This window comes from Passer domesticus, chromosome 12 (genome assembly GCF_036417665.1).
Source record: "Passer domesticus isolate bPasDom1 chromosome 12, bPasDom1.hap1, whole genome shotgun sequence".
NCBI lineage: Eukaryota > Metazoa > Chordata > Aves > Passeriformes > Passeridae > Passer > Passer domesticus.
This window is the reverse complement of record NC_087485.1, coordinates 5,914,712-5,936,203: the sequence shown is the minus strand read 5'-3', so window position 1 is coordinate 5,936,203 and position 21,492 is coordinate 5,914,712. Positions and strand designations below refer to the sequence as shown.

General features: G+C 59.5%; 1 protein-coding gene across 4 annotated transcripts; it reads left to right on the top strand.

Annotated features, from left to right (window-relative positions):
- Window positions 1-1,516: 1,516 nt before the first annotated feature.
- On the top strand, window positions 1,517-18,324 carry NDRG4 (NDRG family member 4). 4 transcript variants are annotated; one of them, XM_064386314.1, is made up of 17 exons: window positions 1,517-1,682; window positions 5,437-5,528; window positions 5,966-6,010; window positions 12,117-12,222; window positions 13,408-13,528; window positions 13,777-13,839; window positions 14,010-14,070; window positions 14,370-14,456; window positions 14,552-14,608; window positions 14,946-15,049; window positions 15,568-15,624; window positions 15,714-15,765; window positions 16,317-16,364; window positions 16,605-16,640; window positions 16,840-16,891; window positions 17,437-17,475; window positions 18,089-18,324. In XM_064386314.1, the coding sequence occupies exons 1-17, from the start codon at window positions 1,646-1,648 to the stop codon at window positions 18,241-18,243; spliced, it is 1,212 nt and encodes a 403-aa protein (XP_064242384.1). In that variant the 5' UTR covers window positions 1,517-1,645; the 3' UTR covers window positions 18,244-18,324. The 4 variants fall into 4 exon arrangements, with proteins under 4 accessions (XP_064242384.1, XP_064242385.1, XP_064242386.1 ...); XM_064386315.1 differs by lacking the exon at window positions 17,437-17,475 and having other exon boundaries at window positions 1,520-1,682; XM_064386316.1 differs by lacking the exons at window positions 1,517-1,682; window positions 5,437-5,528; window positions 5,966-6,010 and adding an exon at window positions 9,560-9,742.
- The last annotated feature ends 3,168 nt before the right edge of the window (window positions 18,325-21,492 follow it).

The following is a 21,492-nucleotide window of genomic DNA, read 5'->3' as shown; positions in this document are numbered from 1 at the left end:
TGAGGGGCTGGCTCCTACTTGAGGGATTTAAGAGTCCCTGAGCTCCCTGACATCATGGGCTTTTCCTCTCTTTGAGGTGAAAAGGCGAATGCAGCCTGGATGCAGAACTCGTGGTGACTCAGCGGGAGAGGTTGAAATCAGCTGAAATTTGGTTGCCATCCAAAAAGCCTGGGACAAGCTGTTAAAATTGATGTACCAGGGATGAATGTCAGTATGAGCAGACATTTCTCCAGCCCCTCAGCAGCTGTTTGTAGGATGACTGCCTGTGGCTGCTCTCAAGCACCCCCTGGCACAGCAGGCGAAGGTGCCCTGAAGCAGAGGGGCCTGTTGGCCACTGTGGCTGGCTGAGGGGCAATGAGGCTGAGATACCTGATTCAACCCAGGTGCTGAGGAGCCAAGCCCACTGAGAGGAGGTGATGGGGTCCTCAGGAGCTCCCCATGTTTTGATAAGAGCCAGTTTTGGATGGTATGTCCTGTGCAGTTGCCTCGGGCACCATGGGAGTGGAGGCTCTTACATCCTTAGCTATGGGAAAAAAAAATCAGTTAAACTGATATCAGAGGAAGGAATAGTGGCAGAATGGGCTTGTCCAGTGTGGAGACAAGCAGGATTCAACCCTTGCTCTGGGGCAGGCCAAGGCCCTCTGTTCTCAATGTCCCAGTTGTCCCAATTCAGGAGAATTCAAGTGATTCACAACCTCCTGCTCTGCCCCAAACAGCTGCCACCCTGCACCTCCAGCATCAGTGTGCGTGGGGTCATCATGACCCCAGCCACAGCCTCGACTCCTGGGTGATCCTTCTTGACTGTCACGATCCCCATTCCCTCACAGCCCCAGACCATCATGGCCCTGCTGTGGGGACCTTCATTGCACAGGTCCTCCTTACCCTGGAACCACCTGACAACCTTGATCAGGACCATGCTATGCCCAGGGGAACCTGCATTCCCATGCCCCAAAGGACCCTCAGGTCCCTTGTCATCCGTGTTTTTGTTCCTGGATACTCCCAAGCCCTTTGTCCTTCATGTCCCCACTCTCCAGGACTCCCTACATCCCTTAGCCACCAATGGCTGTGTTCCAGGTGTCATTGTTGTGCACAGGTCCCCTCTTGTCCCAGATCCTCCCGAGCACCCTGATTATCACCTTCCCCTGCTCTCAGACCCCTTGTGCCGTACCTGGGGCTCCCGAGGGCTCCCGATGTCCCCTGCTTCTGGGACTCCACGACCACAGGGACCTGTTGGACCTATTGGCCATCACGGTCCCACGCTGGGACCGACATGGTTCCCTAGCGGGTGATGTGTGTCCCCGGCATCCTCCATCCCCCGTGCGACCCCCGCAGCCCCCGGCGCTCCGCGAATCCCCCGCAGTCCCCATCTCCCGCTCGCTCCCGCCCCCCTCAGCGCCGTTCTTCTCCTGGTGCCCCCGTTCCCGATCCCGGCCCCGTCCCTCCCCTCCGGCCCCAGCGAGGGGAGGAGGATCCGGCCGGCGGGGCCGTGCCCAGCCCAGCCCCTGCGCCGCCCCGCGCACCTCGCACCGGCACCGGCACCGGCACCGGCTCCGGCTCCGGCTCCGGCTCCGCTCGCCCCCCGCGCCGGGGCCGCCGCCGCCGCCCCTCGCAGCCCGCCCCGCCCGCCGGGACCCGCCGCCCCGGCATGAAGGTGCTCCGGCACAAGATCGAGCTCCTGACAGGTACGGCCCGGCCGCCCGTGCCGGGAGCGGGGCTGTGACACGAGGAGGGGCGGTGGGGCCGGGGTGGAGAGAGCCTTCATCCCCCCAGCCCCAGCCGAGGAGATGGAGCTGCCCCCAGCCCCCGCACCCTGCTCCCGAGGTGTGGGTGCCGGGCTCGGGTCCGTTCCGGGCTCCGGGAGGGGATGCCTTGCTGCAGCGGGGAGAGCCCTGCCCGGGGTGCTGGGGAAGGGGGGACGGAGTCGGCAGCTCCTGGCAAAGGGGGCGGCCAGCACACAGCCGGGGGTGGGGGTGCCCGGGGATTGCTGGAGCATCCCTGCGGTGCCTGCCGGCTCCTCAGCCAGCCTCCCCTGGGAGTCTCCCCGCTGCCCCGACGAATGCGCTGGGCTGGGAAGGAGGCTGCTCTTAGCAACAGCCACTGCGAGACAGGCTGAGCCCCCCCAAAGCCCCCGCTGCCACCGCCACCCCAGACCCTGCTCTGCCCAGCCCTTGCATCAGTGGCACTGTGTCCCCCAGCCCCCCGGTCCTGCACCCCTCAGCTGGACCACACTGTTGGGCTGGTTTGTGGGGGCTGCTGGGCTGCAGACTCACGGGTGTCCCTCACGGGTTCAGAGAAAGCTGTGGCTGTTCCTCCTGCACCGGTGGAGCAGGATGTGGCCCAGACTGTCACACTGGGGTTTTTCTTCACCCCATCGTGCTCCCCCATCAGTTCTGCTCGGGGGGCAATGCTGTGAGCACACGGCCGTGGCTCAGACTGAGCTGCAAGTTCCCTTCCTCCCTCTCCCAGCCTCACTGAAGGCTGCCTTGGCTTCGCTGCCTGGCAGGAGCCAGCCCTCACTTCTCCAGATTTGTCTGCCTGTTTGTTGCATGCTGCTCAGTCAGCCCGAGGTGTCCGTGCCAACATCCTGTGGGCACCACATCCGTGCCAGGCCAGCACGCAGGTAGTCAGAGTGGGGACTCCTGTGAGGCTGAGGCAACATCTGAGGAATCCCTGCCCTGTGACCAAACACGTTCCCAAGTGTGAAATGCAGCTCAAAGCCTTGTCGTGATAATGATAATGATAATAATAATAATAACAACAACAACAACAACAATAATAATAATAATAATAATAATAATAATAATAATAATAATAATAATAATAGTAGTGCTACAAGCTGGTTCTCCTCCAGTTGGCCAGCAATGGGCTGCAGATCCCTGGGGAAGGTAAGCCAATGTGGCTGTTCCTGTTCCCATCTCTATACACAGTGCCAGGGCCCTGGTGGGGCAGAGCACGAGTCCCAGACAGAGCACTTGTGTCCTGCTGGGTTTGGAACTGATTGGGAATTAGGGAAGGGACATGTCCTGGCTGAGCTGAGGAAACTGTGGCACCACACTGGGAAGGCAGAGTGGGAGCAGAGACGGTTGTGTTTGGGTGGAACCCTGGGAATAGGTGCTGCTAGGGAGCATTGGGGTGAGCTACAAGGAAAGGGGCTCGTTGCTGGGCACATTACCCTGGCGTAAGATGGGAGCCAGGTTGTTTTGGCTAGGAGACCTGGAGCTGTGGCTTCTTCACCAGCCCTCCACAGCGACGGTGGCCCAGTGCTGCCATGGAGGGACGAGGGGTCCTGTGGGGTGGCATGGGATGCAGAGCACCCAGGAAAGTGGCAGCATGGCTGCGACCCTGCTTACTGATCCCTGACTTACTGATCCCTCCTCTATTCCCACACTCAGCAGTACTTTAGGAGATTGTCCACCCCGTGCAGGGGATGCTGTTGAGACAGGGCTCTGCCACGTCCCCCCTGAGCCAGCTTTGCCCCCACCATGCAAAAAAGGTCACGGGGCCTTTCCTCATGGCTCAGCCACCCTCCCTCCCTCCCATATTAGCTGCAGGCTGTAATTAATAAAGGCATTCAGCATACACTAAGTGCTGTTCCCAGCCACCCTGGGCCGTGGCCACACGGTGGGTTGGTGTGCTCAGCGTGGGACGCTCCTGCTCTCCTCCAGACCCAGCTGTTGGTGAGGCTGATTTTTCTCCTGTTTTCTCCCCTGGGGTTGTGGGGTGGCTCGGTTGGTGGCTCTGCAGGCTGTGCTGGCTCTGCTGTGCTGGTGGGCTGCGGGCCAGGGCTGTCCCTGTGCACAGAGCCATCTCCCCAGCAGCACAGCCCAGCCTGGAGCAGTGTGCCCCTCACTTGTGCCTCTCCTTGGGGCTGATGGCATCTCCTGACATCCCCCGGCCTGGTGGGACCCTCTGGGCAGGGGGTGACACGGATACTCCTGGTGCTGGGTGCCCTGGGAATCTCGAGAGGCTTCGCAGTGGTGTTTCTGCCTCCAAACAGTTCTGGATTGTTGGATGGCTCCCAAGGAGCAAGGCAAAGTGCCGTGTCTGCAGGGAGCAGGCAGGTGGCACAGCCTGCTTGAGTTTTGAGTGGAAAACCCGGTCGGAGGAGCAAAACCCGACATTGGAGGGCAGTTTATGACCCACTCATGTATTCCTGATAGCTTTGCAATATTTGTGGCATTTCTTGGCTTTCCCACATCGTTAGCCTGGACTGACCTAGGTTTGGAGATGGACAAAATGTGAAGCAGGCTCGGCTGAGGCTGTGTGGATGGAGTGGGTCTGTGTCTGCTGTGGTGCTTGTACAGCCCAGAGCATCCCCAATGTGTCCAGGGAGATTGCACAGGGGGGAGGCAGCTGGGAGGGTGTGGGATCAGTGCTAGCCCACTTGGAGAAGCAGCAGCTTGTCCAAAGGCTTGGTCTTGTGGAAAGAGTGAAAACAGAGGCTGCAAAGGCAATGCCTGAGGTCTGGATCCTGCTTGAGTGCAGATAATCCCCTGGTACTGGGATTTGCCAGGTACCCATCCCATCTAAACACAGGGGAGCCTGGACTGTTCCCTGTGTCTCGATGTCTTTCACGTTCTGTGTGCAGGCAGCTGCTGATCTCCTTGCTCTCTTTTGCTCTCGGAGCTGAGCTTGTGCCTGGGGGTGTTTTTGGAGATGCCTGTGTTGGTTGAGGTCAGCAGCACTCAGTCTCACACTGCTGCTGAGCAGTGGCTCCATGGAGAAGTCTGTCCCTCCCAGTCGTGGGGCTGAGGTACCAACGGGCCAGCACCTGATTCACAGGCAAGGAGAAGACTTTGGGAGCAAAGGCTTCACGTTTGGATTTCTTCCATCATTGCTATACAAACTTCAGGCTGTCTCACTGTTCTCTTTCTGCTTGGAACATCCCTCTGCTTCCCAGCATGGCTGAGAAACAACTCTCCTCCTTTTGCCTCTGCAGGGAGATCTCCCTTTGTCCCATCCATATATATCTGCAGCCTAAAACTAGCCAAAAAGTTGGATTTTCTATCTTTGACTGATGCTGAAAGCTGGGATGGAAATTTGGATGTTCTTGCTCTGGGCTGGGTGCTTACTGAGGTGACCAGCATGGACAGATGAGGCTGGCCCCTCAGTTTGCCCAAAATCATGCCCTGGAGATAGGCTTGTTCTTAACTGGGAGAACTGGACCTGGGTAGTCCCAGGTCTGGGACTACTGGACCTGGAGCTGGGAGCTGAGCTTATCTAGGCACTGTCTGCTCTGTGCTGCTGCCAGCTCCCAGCAGAGGGGCTCACTGCAGCCCCTGGACAAGCTGAAGCACCAAGTGCCCATAGTAGATGGGTGCAGTGAGGCTGATTTGGGTCCCATCCCTATGGGAGGGATTCCCACGAAGCTCTGGAGGGCTGGGACAAAGAGGACCAAGAAAAGGACCTGCCCTGACGTGTGCCTTGCCCTGGCAGGGCTGCTGCTGCAGGAGATGACCATGGCAGGGCTGCACGAGCTGCGCTTCACCGAGGAGAAGCCGCTGCTGCGGGGACAGGACGCCGAGCTGGTGAGTTTGGTGAGCACGCTGGCTCTGGCTCCTGCACGTGGGGCACCAGGACATGGGATATGGGAGGGGTGGAGGGGCTGTGTGCTGGTGCTGGGCTGGTACTCTGTGTGTGTGCTGGTTTTGGGGGCACATTAGTGCTCCTCTGTGTGCGTGCTCACGGTGATGGTCCCGCGTGGCCGAGCACAGGTGAGGTCTGGAGGGAGGATGGATGCGTGTGCAGAGGTTGCACATCATGCTCCCACACACCTGTGTGTGTGCACACGCTCAGGTAACACACTCACGTGTGTGCAGCTGTTGTGGAAGTGTGTGTGTGTGGGCACTGTGTCCCCTGCAGCCCCAGGAATGGTGCCTGTGGTGTCACCCCTTTGTGAGCTGGGTGGGAGGGCGCTGCACAAGTGAGGGGTGTCCCTGTCCCTAATGGCTCCTTCTCCTCCCAGGACAACTCGGATGTCTTCCTCTCCACTGTGGACACAGACTGGAAGGTAGGACCAGCCGTGGGAGGTTTCACATGGAACAGCAGCCTGTGCCTGGGGAAGGCTGGGGGGCACTGAGTGGCCTCAGGGGTGTTGCTGTCCCTTTTTTCATGGGATGCAGTGCCTGGTCAGTGTTTGTGCATGAGGCTGCACATCCATCATGGTCCTTGTCAGAAGGAGACAGGGGGATGCTGCCAGGCAGCTCTGTGCTGGCTCTCAGATGTGGCTGGTGGGCACTTGGCCATGGGCTGGGGACAAAACCTTTAAAACAGGCAATTTCTTCTCAGGAAGGCCGAGCTGCTTTTCCAGCCCCTCTACCATTGCCATGGCAATGGTTTCCCAGGCGATGCCAGCTCCCTGCTTACATAAGGATGTTTGAAAGCCTCTTTCTCTTTTGGAGGGCTGGGGCATTGCCCCCTATACCACCCACCTCTCTTGGAGAGCAGGGCCCCTCTGCTCCCTTGGCTGGCACCTGCCCATTTGTACCTCCATTTCTGCTCTCCAGAGGAGCCCCACGATACAGCTCCAGCACTCATGGGAGCTCAGCTCGTGCCTGGCTCCCACGTTGGTCTGCATCCCTCTCACACCCCTGCCAAGGCTCAGTCTGCACCAGGCTCCCTGGGGATGGAGGGTAGTGGGTAGTGCTCCCTGTCCCCCTCCCAAAGTGTTCCCCTGCCAGGGGACACCAGTGATTGTCACAACTTCAGGTTGTGTGCTGCCACTTTGCCAGCAGTGGGACCATGGGGAGAGTGGTGGTCATGGCTGAATCCTTGCAGGTACAGCACTGAAACAACAGCCCCTGTAAGAACAAAATAAATGTGGAATTCATTCATCCTGGGATAAGGGCAGGGGAGCACAGGTCCCTGTTTTAGCAGGCCCAGAATTTTGGGGCTGGCCCACTCCCATGCAGGTGGGAGGGTGCAGCTGGTAAGGGAGCAGGGTGCTGGCTGCTGGCTGCTGTGGTTCACAGAGTGGGACATACCTGATGGCCCTCTCAAAAGGCACCAAATAATTAAAATGCTGCTCTCCCCAGCAGCTGCAAAGCTGGTGAGGTGCTGGGGCTGGGAGCAGCAGGGTGTGCAGGGCTGGGCTGCTCCTTTCTCTGCTTGCTCAGGGCTTCTGTTGGCCACTGGAGGGGAAACCAAACCTCCTGGTGTCACCAGAGAGAGAGAGAGTAGGGAGGAGGGGAGGGATGTGGCAGTGCCAGGTGCCCAGGGCTCTCAGTAGCACCAGAGGCACCACTGTGGCTCTGGCTCAGCTGTGCTGGGCAGGGCTTGGTTGGCACACAGGGGATATTAAAGAGCAATGACCCTCCCAGGACAGTTGTTGTGTATTTCAGGGGTTGGCCCACAGTGGCACTGAACTGTGTCCCTGGTGGTGCCCAAGTGGAGCAGTTCTGGACTGCAAATGCCACAGGGGTGCACCACGATGCCCCTCAGGACCTAAAAAAGGAATTGGGCAACAATCAAGGCAGCTTTTCCCAAGCCAGCCAGACCCTGTGACCTCTTGGTTTCCCTCCAAGAGCCTCCGGGCAGGGATGGGCTGAGTTTCCTGGGCTATGCCAGGGCAACCACCTCCTTTTCTCCACTCGGACATTTGCAAGTTGGTGCAGTGCAAAGGCTGGGGGCTGCCATCCCTTGGGGAGACCTTACCCAATTTTCTAGGCTCACCTCCTAGGGACAATCCAATCCAGCCCCCAGTTTAACCCTTCACTGTCCATCTGCTCCTCCCTAGAGCCAGTCATTGATGGGATGCTCAGGTGTGGCTGGGGCAGTGGGGGGCCTGGGGAGCCCCCACTTCTGCCACCAGCCCAAGTAAAGCCCTTGAGACATAAGCCAAGGCAGGAGAGCTGGGGGAGGGTGCCCTGGGACCCAGGTGCCCTGGATCCTGCAGGAGATCTGGGCCACCTGCCTGGCAAGTGGGCTAGTAGCCGAGACAGTGGTGATCCTATTTGATGCTACTCCAGCAAAGTCAGCCTTGCTCAGCCCTCCCATCTCCCTGAAGCCCTTTTGCATTCACCTTGGCTCTTCTACCCCTTCTCTCTTCTGTTAACCACCTTCTGTCTCTTTTTTGTCCCTCTGCATCTCTTGTTTTTTTTCTGGGAACTGTGGCTGTCATGGTCTTTGGCTCTACAGGCAGCAGGGTTGGGGAAACCAAAAATGGCTCCTGGAGTGCCAGGAACCACCTGGAAGCTGGGCTTCCCCATCACACATGGTCCTTCACTTGCAGAGATGCCTCTTTCCAGGCTGGGTCTGAGCTCCCCACAGGACAAAGCAGTCAGAGTAAAGCCTCTCTGGTGGAGGCAGTGTGAATGTCATCCCTCTGCCTGCCTGTCCTTCCTCCCACATCCAGACCTTCTGGCTGTGCAGCCCTGGCTTGTTTGTAGGACATGGCTTTCATGGCTTCCCTGAAAGGCAGGGAAGGGACTGTGGGCCTCCTTCTCCATCCATGATTGCCCAGCTTTGTGCTGGTCATGCCAAGCTGGGCAGGGCAGGCAGGGTGCAGGGGGAGGGCGCCCACAGACTGCTGGGGGGTTTTGGGGCAGTGGTGGTAAGAGGAATCCCTGTTGGAATCAGGGAAGGAATCACATGTGCACATGGGAATACTCACATGTGTGTGCATGCACACAGCATGTGTCAGTCCAGGGACATGATCCAACCCCTTGGAGCTGCTGGATTGTCCCTCCTCCTGCTTTATTTGCCTGCCACTGGCAATGCCCAGGTCAGGGCTAAACCCTGCACATCCCCTGTGTGCCATCATCCCGCAGCTGCTGGGTGAGGTGACACAGGTATGGACATGTGTGTGCCCCTCTGTGCACACCTGTACAAGCTTCTGCAGGTGTGCAGCTCGTTGTGCATCCACCAGCACTAGTGATGGCCGTGGCATCCGTGCTGAGCACACGGGAGGAGGACGCAGCAGGTGTGCTCCTGTGTGCATGACATGTACAGGAACAGGTACTGACACACAGGGCCTGGCCTGGGGGATGAGCCACAAGCATTTTGTGGGGTGCACGTGCTTCAGTGTGGGTATGGTATTAATTTTCCCAGTTTTCCCCCTGGCACACAGGGTTTTGCCCGGCCCGTGTGTGTCTGTGTTGGTACGTGTTCCTGTGCATGGACACGCGTGGTCACATGCACATGGCACAGCACGCCTGCCGTGTCCTTCTCCTGTTTTTTAGCATGTGCCCGTGTCCATCTGTGGCTGTGTGTGTGCTGCCCTGCCTGGGCACGGCTGCAGGGCCTTGGTCTGGGTGGCTCCGTGTGGCTCCGTGTGGCTCCGTGTGGCTCTGTGTGGCTCTGTGTGGCTCAGGTGTGTGCCCTGACCGTGCTGGGGCAGCTCACGGGATGCCAGTCCAGACACCCCGCCTGCCTCCGTCTGCCGAAGGAGGGAAGATGGAGAAGGTACCGCACGGTGCCAGGCGTTTTTTCTTCATAAACAAGGGTATTTGGGGCCAATTGGAGCATGAATAATTCCCGCGGCAGCCAATGGCTGAGTGCTGGCTCCATCGCGGCGCTCGCCCGCAATGGAGGCCAAACCTGCCGAGGGGGAAGGGCGAGGGAGGGCTCAGCGCAGGGCTGGGGCTCCGCTATAAATCCAGGCGAGGGGCTGAGCCAGCGCAGAGCTCCGCTGAGCCCCGGCTGCCGCGTTTCTGTGCCCCACACCCGGACCTCCCGCTTGGCCCGCGCTGCCTGAGCATCCTCGTCCGCGCAGTTCCTCGCCATGCCGGAGTGCTGGGATGGGGTAGGTACCGCCCTTCCCCTGCTCGCTGCCCTCCCTCCCTTCTTCCCAGGTGTTTTGCCCCAGCGTCTCTTCTGCTTGCCCAGGCTGGGCCTTTGCAGCCAGCAGGGCTCGGCGTGGGTCAGGCGGGCACCGGGGCAGGGAAGACCCTGGGCTGGGGAGCCCTTCCTTCGCCCAGCCCTGCTGCCGCATCCCTGATGTGCTGCAGGTTTTGGGGACGCATTGTCCTTGAGCGTGTCCTCCCCGAGGCCGGCGGGGATGCTGTGCCCAGGCTGAGCAGCTGTGGCCCGTGCTGGGGCTGTGTGCTGACGGGGGCACAGTGCCCCTTGCCCACCCCCTGAGCTGCAGAGGGAGAGGCTCTCCGGCTGCTTTGAAACAAGCCCTCAGCTGCTTTCTGCCTCTGGGGTGATGGCAGCACCCGATGGCAACAGGCTGGTGCAGAGGGGCTGAGCGAGGTGGGAGTGCTGCAGCAGTGGGCAGGTAGCCTGGACATGGGTGGGCTCTGTCAGACACCTGTGGGTGCTGAGACCCCCATGCCCCTCCTCGCTGGGGCTGTGGGTTGTGTGTGCCCCTCTCTCCTTGCTGTGGGTTGTGTGTGCCCCTCTCTCCTTGCTGTGGGTTGTGTGTGCCCCTCTCTCCTTGCTGTGGGTTGTGTGTGTGCCCCTCTCTCCTTGCTGCGTGCATCCCCTGCATCCCAAGGCTCTTCCCCCAGCGAGCATCCCTGCGGCAAAGGGCAGGGCTGTGGTAGCCAGCGGTGCTGCAGAGGCTGCACCACGGGCAGGATGTGCCTGGCTTGGTGGAGTGTGGGGGGCAGGAAGGAGCAGTGCTGAGGCTGGATCTGCTACCTTGGGCGGGTGATTTTGGGGTAGGATTGAAAGCTGAGCTGTTGGGCATGTGATGAGGATCACGGGGATGGTGATGGCAAGGAGGCAGCCCTGTGCCCAGGACCAGGAGATATCCACATGGATATCTTCTGCTCTGTGACCTTGGGCCAGGCCCTTCCTCTGCCTCAGTGTCCCAGTCTGTTGTTGCAGAGGGATGTCACTGCTCATGCACTTCTGCCTGGTGCAGCTGCAGGGGATGGAGGGACAGCTGTGCATGAGGGATGGGGTCAGGGTGCCCTTGGGTGTGAAGAGACGTCTCCACAGAGCCCTGGATCTGCTTTTGGCCACCGTGTTCCCCCAGGGACAGCAGGTCTCAGTGAGGGGAGGCACTGCAGTGAGGAGACCCTGTCCCCAGGCTGATCCTCCCACCCAGGCCTGTGTCCTTCAGAGTCCTTGGTGGCGCGTAACCCGCGTGAGCATCCACGTACCTGCTCCCCTCCCACCAGCCCAGCCATGGGGCTGCCAGTGCCAGCAGTGAGGACCGTGATGCTTGGGCACCCTGCCACCATCCCCTGCCCTGCCCTGCCCTGCTCAGCACATGCTGCTCCTGCACCCAGCAGATCCCAGCCTCCAGGTCGCTGCTGCTGGACTGGCTGGGGGCACGGGCATCTGGAGGGGACCTCTGGTCCCTTGTCCTTGGGGACCACTTGGGCTCAGTCTCCTGTGCTGGCTGGGCCAGGATATGGAAGGAAAGGAGCCCTCCTAGACAGGGAAACTGAGGCACAGGGTAGTTTTTGTCTCTGTGTGGGGGCACTGCCATTTCAGACTAGGGTTTTAAAGTTAATTTAGCTGTAATTTTGGGATCATTTGCAGCATTTCCTAGAGTGCTGTCCAGGGTCTGACCTCTGCCTGTTTGTCCCAGATACATCAAAACTGCCCAACTGGCCCTACCACGTTGCCAACATTTTCTCAGTCTCAAGCCCCTAAAGATCTTCTCCTCTGTGCTATTATCCACCTGTCCCATCCTGTTATCCTTCTCTCTCAAGCCCTCTTGGATCTATCCCTTGATACCATCCTGCGATCCCATCCCACGAGACACATGTCCAATCCTACATCCTATGATCCTATCCAGAATCTCCCTTCCCTTCCCTTCCCTTCCCTTCCCTTCCCTTCCCTTCCCTTCCCTTCCCTTCCCTTCCCTTCCCTTCCCTTCCCTTCCCTTCCCTTCCCTTCCCTTCCCTTCCCTTCCCTTCCCTTCCCTTCCCTTCCCTTCCCTTCCCTTCCCTTCCCTTCCCTTCCCTTCCCTTCCCTTCCCTTCCCTTCCCTTCCCTTCCCTTCCCTTCCCTTCCCTTCCCTTATGATTTGTCCTGCTTTCTGTCCCCTCTGGGATACCCAGAGCTGTTTTTATTTTTCCCTGGGACAGCTGCTCCTCTTTCCCATGTCTTCCCACGGGACCCAGCCATTTGGGGAAGCAGCAGGGCAGGGTGTGATGGCAGGGCAGGAGAGGATGAAAGAATGCCTTAGGGCATCACCCCCTGTCTCCTCTTCCCCAGGAACACGACATTGAGACCCCCTACGGGCTGCTGCACGTGGTCATCCGGGGCTCTCCCAAGGGGAACCGCCCGGCCATCCTGACCTACCACGATGTGGGCCTCAACCGTGAGTGCTGCTCCCGGCCTGGGGGTGCAGGGCAGGCAGGGCTGAGCCCCCGGCTCCACGGGGTGCCAGGACATCACCCCTGGCTCAGCTCCTTTGCCTCCAGCCGTGGCTGCACGGGGCATCTGAAAGCACCAGGGGAGGTGGGATGCTCAGCTGGACACAAAGCCCAGGCCAGGCACAGCCAGGAGTGCTTGGCCACCCCGGTGCTGGCTGGCTGCCACAGCAGGCAGGGATGGACATGGGGGATGCTGGGCTGGTCCTCACTGCAGCTTCCAGCCCGTTGGTATTCAGAGCATGGACCCAGCTGGCGGCAGGGAAGAGTGGGGACAAAAGAGACAGGGAATGGCAGGGAAGGAGGCACCCCGAGCTGAGGCTCTGATGTGCAGATGCTGCACTTTCTGTCAGCCTGCAGCCCCAGACCTGCACCCAGAGCCGTGTCCCGGGCTGTGCCCCCCAGCTGAGCCAGGGTACCCAATTCCCTGCGAGTGGGGAGAAGCATCTCCTGCTCTGCTGGCGGCGGAGGCTGAGTCACTGACGTGCACATGAGCTGTGTCACCATTGCAGCAGCTCTGCCTGTTCAGGTGCGCGTCACGCTGGCTGCAATGGGCCTCACAACCTGCCTCACCCCACTTTTTGGGAGGGATGTCCCAGCACTGATGCCATGGGACAGGACCCCTCCAAGCCCCAGCAGTGTCTGTATCCCACTGCAATGGTGGGGGTCTTGTCCACAGCTGGGGATGTTTCTTTGACTTTTTCCAAGCAGGGAGATTTGCAGTTGTTCCTCAAATCCTGTGTTTGCTTGAGCCCTTTCTGGGGATTTTGGACAGGGCTAATATCCCAGGCTGCTAATCCTGCTGCCCACTGGGTGGTCTTGCAGTCCTGCATCCCTCAGTCCCATCCTTCTGGGGCTCCCCAGTGAGGTCACCCCAACTCCTCATTCTGGCTGTGTCTGTCCATCCCCATGCCTCCTGACACCCGTAGGGATGCAGCCCTTGCTAACAGCAGCTGTGGTCCCTGCTGGGAGGACAAGGAGCTTGGAGGGAAGGGGATGGGATGGTTTTGGTGGCATGTCACCTCCTGGTTGAAGGGCAGTGGGAGGGTGGGCAGCTGCTGTCCATGCTCCCCTGGCCCACCAGGCCCAGTGTTGGGGTGTTTGGTCTCTGATACCCACCTGCCCTTTGACAGACAAGCTTTGTTTCAACACCTTCTTCAACTACGAGGACATGCAGGAGATCACGAAGCACTTTGTGGTGTGCCACGTGGATGCACCAGGACAGCAGGCAGGAGCCTCACAGTTCCCTCAGGGGTAGGTGCCAGCTGCAGGGTCTCGCTGTGCCTGCTGGGGTGTCACCTCCCTGCCCCTTGGGTTATTGCTGCCTGGCAGTTGTGCCCTGCCTGTGAGTGTTTCCAAACTGTGCCAAAGCCTGTGGCAGATGACTGGCCCAGGGTGGGTGGCATTTCCCTGCCCATTTCTGGCAGCCCAGCTGCCCTGTCCCAGCCACTCTGCTCTGAACAGGTTCCATAACCACCATCCTGTGCCTCCCTGTGCCACAGGTACCAGTATCCATCCATGGACCAGCTGGCTGCCATGTTACCCAGCGTGGTGCAGCATTTCGGGTGAGTCAGCCTCTCTTCCACAGCTGCTGGCTGAGGGTCCTGGGCAGGGAGATGGACAGAAGACAAGGATTTGGGGCTGGGGGAGTTGTCCCTGTAAGCTGGCATCCTGCAAGTCCCAGGGAACGTGTTGGAGCCCGCTGTCCCTCACACGGACCTCTCCATATTTCCAGGTTCAAGTATGTGATTGGGATCGGTGTTGGGGCAGGAGCCTACGTGCTGGCCAAGTTTGCGGTGAGCCAGGGGCTGGGATGGGCTGGCCTTGAGTTGTTTGTACCTGCTGTCAGTCCAGGGCATGGGGAAGAGCAGGAGCTGATACCTCCAGGCAGTCTCTGTTGCTGCAGAAGCCCCAGGGGGGTTGGGGGACCCAGGACAGCAGTGCCAAGGCTGCAGTAGCTGGGCAGTCTTGCACAGGTCTCACATTGTTCCCAGGACATCAGGTCCATGCAGTGCCTGTGCAATAGCTCTGGTGGGGGGCTGCCCAGGGCACATCTCCCCTCCCCTCTGAGCCTCTCCTCTCTTGCTCACTGCAGCTCATCTTCCCTGACCTGGTCGAAGGGCTGGTCCTTATGAACATCGACCCCAATGGCAAAGGCTGGATTGATTGGGCAGCTGCCAAGGTGGGCAGGGCCTGACCCCTCCTCGCAGTCCTGGCAGCTTCCTGGGGCAGGAGGCAGCCACGGCAGTGCAGTAACTCCCTGTGCTCCCTCCGCAGCTCTCCGGCCTCACCAGCACGCTGCCAGACATTGTCCTGTCCCACCTGTTCAGCCAGGTAAGGGCTGTGCATCCTCCAGCCCCCTGCCATTAGCCCCCAGCCCAGCATCCCAGCTGGGTCACCTGGGCTGTGCCCTGCCAGCTGCCACAGTGCCACTGCACCTGTCCCATGTACAGGGCTGGGCTCAGTCAAGCCCTGCCTGCTCTGAGGCTTAACCTTGATGAGTGTGTGACCCCTGCCCATGTCCTGCCTGGGTGTGCTGCCTCAGCACCACTGTGCCCAGCTGCATTGCCCAGCATCCCCCTTCTCGTCCGTGCTGGCTGGCATGGGCAGGACTTGGGGAGCAGGGTGTGTCCCCAGCACCTGCCCTGACCTCCATCCCCTGCTGGCACAGGAGGAGCTGATGAACAACACGGAGCTGGTGCAGAGTTACCGGCAGCAGATCGGCAGTGTGGTGAACCAGTTCAACCTCCAGCTCTTCCTCAACATGTACAACGGGTGAGTGCCCCAGGCAGCCCTGCTGCTGGGCTGCATCCCTGTCTGTGCTAGGGTGAGGGGCTGCAGTGCTGGTGGGTGGCTCTGAGGTCACTGTGAGAACCCAGACCCCTGCTGGGTGCTGTCATCACCCTCCAGTGCATGCAGGCAGCAGTGCAAAGCTGTCTGCCTCCGCTGACTGGGGATGTGAGAGTGGTGGTACCAGAGCCCACCACCATGGGTACACATTCCCACATCTCCTCCTGCTCTGGGTGCTGGCACAGGCCTGGGAAAGGGGGCAGAGATGCTGTCCCATGCATGCAGGGCGTTGGGAGCCCTGCCACTCCGCTGGGTGCTGCATCCTGTGGCACAGGCTCTGCTTGGGCCATGGCAGAGATGGCTACAGCATCCTCCATGCACAAGGTGCTGGGACAGCAGGGCTAACTGAGGCTTATTGGGGCTGGCAGTGGCCTGATTCTTGTGCTATGGCATCAGTGGTGGCACCTGCCCATGAGCTCACACTGGCCTTTCTCCTCCACCAGCCGCAGGGACCTGGACATCAACCGGCCTGGGACTGTGCCCAATGCCAAGACGCTGCGGTAAGAGTCACACCAGCAAGTCATGGAGGGGTCCTGGGGCAGGGGAATTCACTCAGAGCAAACCCTGACCTTTCTCCTCTCACTTCCAGCTGCCCTGTGATGCTGGTGGTCGGAGACAATGCGCCTGCTGAGGAGGGGGTGGTGAGTGCTGGGGCAGTGCCTGCAGGGTGGCAGGCGGGCGATGCCCACGCACGGGCACACACATGTTCACTGCCTGCTCAGACACTCAGCAGCTCCTGGGGGTGGCAGCGTGCTCATGTGCAGACCCGCCTGCTCGTGTGGGCACATGTGCAGCTGTGCCTGGTCGCCACACCTGGAAAACTTCCCCTTCTTCATATGGCCAGATGTGCTCACGCTGTGCACGCTCGGATGTGTCGGCACACGGGCACACTCCCTGCTGGGCCACGTGCACACACACAGCTGCTGGCACACTTGTGTGCATGTACACACACGTGTGACACAGAATGCCTCACCAGTCCCCCTCACCTCCTGTTCCCTGCCCAGACTCATGGGAGGAAAGTCCCCTGTGTCCCATGGCAGGGATGGTGGTCCTGTGGGCCCAGGACTCACCTAGTGCCCTGTCTGCTCCTGGCTGGGGTGGGATTTGCCAGCTGGAATGCCATGGGCCAGTGGACTACTTCTTCTTGGCTCCTGGCTTCCTAGGGTGCTAATGTAATTTCTCTTGCTTGCAGGTGGAGTGTAACTCCAAGCTGGATCCCACCAACACCACTTTCCTGAAGGTAGGCTGGTGGCAAGGGGCAGTAGGGAGGTTCCTGCTGCCTATGAAGTGCTCCATTGCCTTCTGCCCCTGGGCTGCAGGGTGTCCTCATCTCTCCATTCCAGGTCCATCATGGCCCGTGGAGCTGGGGGTGTATGGGGAGAGCAGGTTGACCCCAGCAGTGGCATCCAGCCAGCGGGTGTGGGGGGATGGTGGGCAGTACAGGCACCCTCCCAAACTAAGCAGGACCTTCTCTTTGCAGATGGCTGACTCTGGTGGGCTGCCCCAGGTCACACAGGTGAGCCTTCACAATTTCCCCAGTTACCTGGGCATATTGGGCCCTGAGACATGCACTGGTGCTGTCCTTGGCTAGCTGGGGATGGGCTGATGAGGGCACAGGGGTCTCACACTGGGGCTGCAGGAAGCTGCTTGGGGCTGAGAGGGGATCTCAGCCTCAGGGCTGCCTCAGCTCAGCTCACTCTGCTCTCTCCCTACAGCCAGGCAAGCTGACCGAAGCCTTCAAGTACTTCCTGCAAGGCATGGGCTACAGTGAGTGCTGGGGCTGGTGTGGGGCTGGTGTGGGTCTGTGTGTGCTGGTGTGCACGTGTGCTGACCTGCTGCAGGTCTGTCTGTCCGTGTGTCCACAGGGGAGCGGGGTGTACAGGCTCTGTGTGCACACAGATGTGTGTACAAGGGCTCTGTGTGTACAAATGTGTGTCAGGCTCCCTGTGTTGGTTTGTGTGTGTGTATGTATGTGTGTGTGTGGGCATGCACGAGCAGGGGCTGTGTGTGTGCAACAAAGACAAGCAGAGCTCGTGTGCAGAAGTCTGTGCATGTGTGTGTGCAGTTTAAGACCATGTGTGTTCGTGTTTATACCTGTGTGTGCCTGCTTGCAAAATCCACGTGCACATGTTGTATGTGTGTTTGCAGGTCTGTTGCATGTGTGTGTGTGTGTGTGTGTGCAGTCTGTGTGCACAGGGACAGCTCCGTGTGCAGGCACACGTGGGCTGGGCAGGGGCTCCTGGCCCAGAGGAGTGGCTGACAGGGCTGACACTCTCTCTCTGCCCTCCCTGCCCTTCTCCTGCCCCTGCCAGTCACCCACCTGAAGGATCGGAGGCTGAGTGGAGGCACAGGTACTGCTCAGTGCCCGCTGCTGCATGGTGCCTGCCTGGGCTGTGCCCTCCAGCTGCCTGGGCACCTTTGGGAGCAGCCTGGGTGCAGGACTGGCCCTTCCCTGCCAGATGCCCACTGCCTCGCTCTGCTTTGCCTGAGATGGCACCCTAAGCCAGGGCTGGGGGGCTGAGAAATGGCATTCAGAGAATTCCTCCTCCATGCAGGCACAGTCTTGGCAGTGTGTGCACTGTTCCCTCTTCCAGATGGGCCAGGAGCTGTGCCCACTGGCCATCCTGGCTGGGGGAGGGTTCCACCTTCCCTGCACACCCTGGGCAGCCAGGGGAGCTCTGATCCCAGCTCACTTCTTTCCTGGAGCATGGTAGTCAGGGGTTCCCACTGCCTGATGCCCAGAGGTTGCATGCCCAGGAGTGAGCCTGGTGCTCAGCCTGCCCAGAGCAGCCCTGCCCTGCTGTCCCTTACCTGGAGCTGCTCGTGTTGTCACAGCACCGCTTGCTGCAAGCTTGTGCCCAGGCTCAGTCGCATCGGGGAGCAGGGCTGGTGGCAATGTTGGCTCAGTCCCTCAGGTTTTCAGAGGGATCTGAGCACCCCGGCCGTCTCTCTGTGCCCGTGCAGTGCCATCTGCCAGCATGACCCGCCTGGCACGCTCCCGCACGGCCTCCCTCACCAGCGCCAGCTCCGTGGATGGCACCCGCCCGCGTGCCTGCACCCACTCGGAGAGCACCGAGGCCATGGGGCAGATCAACCACACCATGGAGGTATCGTGCTGAGGCCCACGCCCGCCGCCGACGTCTCCCTCAGAGCCATCTCCCATCCGTCAGCATCCCGCCAGCACCCACCCGCCCCGTGGACATCCTCCACCAGGGCCCTCGCTTCTTCGGGGTCAATTTGTCTTCTTTGCCGTTGGCCTCATCCCCTTGTCTGGTACAGGAGAAGGAGAGGGGCTTCGTCCAGCAGTCACACATGGTTCTGCATTGGTCCTCACCCTCCCTAGCACCGGCTTGGCCCTGGCTTGGGAGGGTGGGTGGCAGGGGGACAGGGCCAGGATGGGGTAGCAGGGTCAGGGTGGTGAGATGGGGACAGGATGTTGGGATGGGATGGGATGATGGGATGGGACAGCACGTGGAGAGGACACAGGAGGAAGGTTGGTCTCCCAAGTTCAACTGATGGCTGATCAGAAGGAAGACAGAACAGGGAGCAGCGCTTACTGGGAGGTCACTGGTCTGTTCCTAGGGATGCAGTTTTCATTTCTCCCTGATGGCCCTCTCTAGGGAGAGCTAGCATGGGATCCCCCAGCACACCCAGGACTTGCTACCCCAGAGCTGGCTGAGCCTCGTGAGAAATCACATCCCAAACTGTCCCTTCGCCCTGGTCATGTACCCTGAGGGCTGCCCTGGGGCAAGTGAAGAGGGGTCAGCCCTACTCCAGAAGCTGTAAGGGCAGAAGAGTGGCATGAGTGTCCCCCTGCCACCGGTGGTGGCAATTCCTTTGTCCCTTGTTGCAAGAAGGACAATTACCGCCTGCCACCAGAAATGCACTGGGGAGGGGGGAATTGGCTGGCTTGGCCCCTGCCACACTATCAGTTCCACTCCCAGCTCTTGGGCTAAGCCTGCCAGGGTCCAGAGGCCACTGTTTTAGGGGATGTCACACAGCAAATCCCACCTCAAGTTTTGCCACAACCTGTGGGTGTCATCAGCGAGGAGCCATTAGCAATAAGATGAGACACTCCCCCCGCCATGCTGGGGAGCCCTCAGCACCCTCTGCCCCGCCGGGTGCCTCACCACAAGGTGCTGACAGTGTGGGGTGACCCGTGGGATGTGGGGAGCACTCCATTGTCTGGCTTTGCCCACACAGCTGGCCAGACCCGCCGTGGCTCCCCAAATCCACAGCCCACCTCCAGCATTTTGCCTGCACACTGAGCGGGGCGTCTCTCAAGGGCTTGGCTCCCCCCAGGCCGTGGGGCCCCCTCTGGCCACCAGCTCCAGGTGGCTCTTGCCTCTCCACTCGGCACGGAGACCCTGTCACTGCATAACCCCAATGATGGCCACCCAGCCTCTGCTGCCAGAGCAGCTGTGCCCTCCTGGGCACGCTGTGAGGCACAGGTAAGGATGGCCCTGGCCCTGGTGATGGCTGCTCAGGTCTCTGGAGGTGGACCTGAGCAGGGAACCCACCAGGTGGCACCGCCTGGGCGAGCAGAACCAGCCAGCTGGAAGCAGGTCCCAGCCAGCCCCACAAAAGCATTCTACCCTCAGACCCCATCCCTGCTCCCCAATGAAGGGCACAGAGCTCCTGGGGCTCCCAGCGGGTGTATGAGGGCTTTTGGCCCTGAGACCCGTGCCCCAGCCAAACCCTCCCCTAGTAAAAGGCCACCCCAAAACACCAGTGTGCCCCTTTGTCCCCCACTTTGTTCTGCTGTGTGCTTCCTTCTTGGTGTGACTCTGAAAGCTGCGTAGCTCCTTTTTACGGTAGATAGCGCTGCGATCTCTTGTTTTCTCAGCGTGTCCTTCCAGATGATATATATATATAAATACCTATACATAATATATATATAAGGGTTTGCCCAATCCCTGACCTTTTTGGGTTCACTCCTCCTTGCATTCTTGTCCAAGCAGTGCCGTGTGGTTTCCCTGGAGGTGGTGTGGCCGTGCTCGCCTTCAGTTCCTCACCTTGGTTTTGTTGGTTGGTTGGTTTGGTTTTCCCTGGTGGTTTGTTCTTTTGATTTTTGTTGGTTTTCCTTTTTTTCCCAGTCACAGCAGAGTTTAACACATTTTCCTGTCTGAGTGCAGCCTGGTTTTGTCACAGCGGCACGGAGGCCGCAGCACTCATCAGACAGCAATATGTAAACCGGATTTAACTAACCTGTTGCTGTAGAGAGGAGTTACTGTGTTGGAAATAAACCAACTAACTAATAAAGATGTTAAGAACCCGCTGTGCTCTTTACAACATGCTGCAGGGAAATGGGTCTGAGCCCACCTGGGCCTGCCTGCAGAGACCTGGCAGGCACAGAGGACCAGGGGGACACACCTTGGCCACCAACACACTAGTGATGGCCACAGGACCCCAGGGTGCACATGGGGGAGAGCTGAGGGGTGCTCTGCCTTCGGGGTAGCCATAGGCAGGCTGCCCTGTATGTAAAGAGTGGATGGAGGCTGGAAAGCTGCCAGTTGTAGCCCAGTGAGGTTGGATCCAAGGCGCATCCACTGGGGAAGAAAAGATCTGTGGCTGTACAGCTCTGGGGATGAGCAGGGTCCTTGGGAGACTCTTCCTGTCCACTGCCAGGCCCCCTGTTTGTCTCCCCATCAAGGTCTGAGTGTCCCAGGCCACAGCCTTTTCCACGTGCATGATCCTGGGAAGCATCCTCTCCCTACCTGCTAGTCCTTGTCCCTGCTCCAGTGTGTCAGTGTCTGCCTTTGCTGGGTCACTCCAGACTGGTCCCAGTCCCTGCAGAGGGGCCCGGAGCCAGAGCATGGAGACACTGTGGCTGTGCAGACACTCATGGCTGCCCGGGGTGGGCAGAGAAAGCCTGGACACGTGGGGGGAATGCAGAGGGGCAAGGCTGAGCTGAGGCAGCCCAGGAGCCTCTCTTGGCTGGTTTGGTTCTGCTGGTCAGGTGAGCCTCACCTGGGGGAGATGGGGTACACTGCACACACCCCTATCACTGAACTGCAGCAATGCTGCTGTACCCACCCAGGGCATAGTGCAGATTTTATGCTGTGCAGATGGCAGGGATAGGATGTCAGACAAATGATTTCCACATTCCCACTGAATGCAATTCATGGAGCGCTGGGGGCTGAATACTGACAGACTGCAACAGGAAGAAAACAACTCCATATCCCCACAGTACTAAATTAAATTACTGCTAAATTAAAACTCTTTTTCTGTACTTTAGATTAAATAATCTATTTTCTTGGGACCTGGCCCATCTCACCATTCACTTACCTCTTCTTGGACCAGGAGCAAGTATGTCACTAAAGCTTCCTTTCCCATATGTTTACCCAAAAAAGTATAGTCACAGCTTT

Bases quoted from the DNA above. Each gene is read 5' to 3' on its own strand.
- NDRG4 (XM_064386314.1), top strand. From the start codon at position 1,646: ATGAAGGTGCTCCGGCACAAGATCGAGCTCCTGACAG. The intron at 6,011-12,116 runs GTAGGACCAGCC...CCTCTTCCCCAG, and splicing joins CTGTGGACACAGACTGGAAG to GAACACGACATTGAGACCCC. The intron at 13,529-13,776 runs GTAGGTGCCAGC...CCTGTGCCACAG, and splicing joins GCCTCACAGTTCCCTCAGGG to GTACCAGTATCCATCCATGG.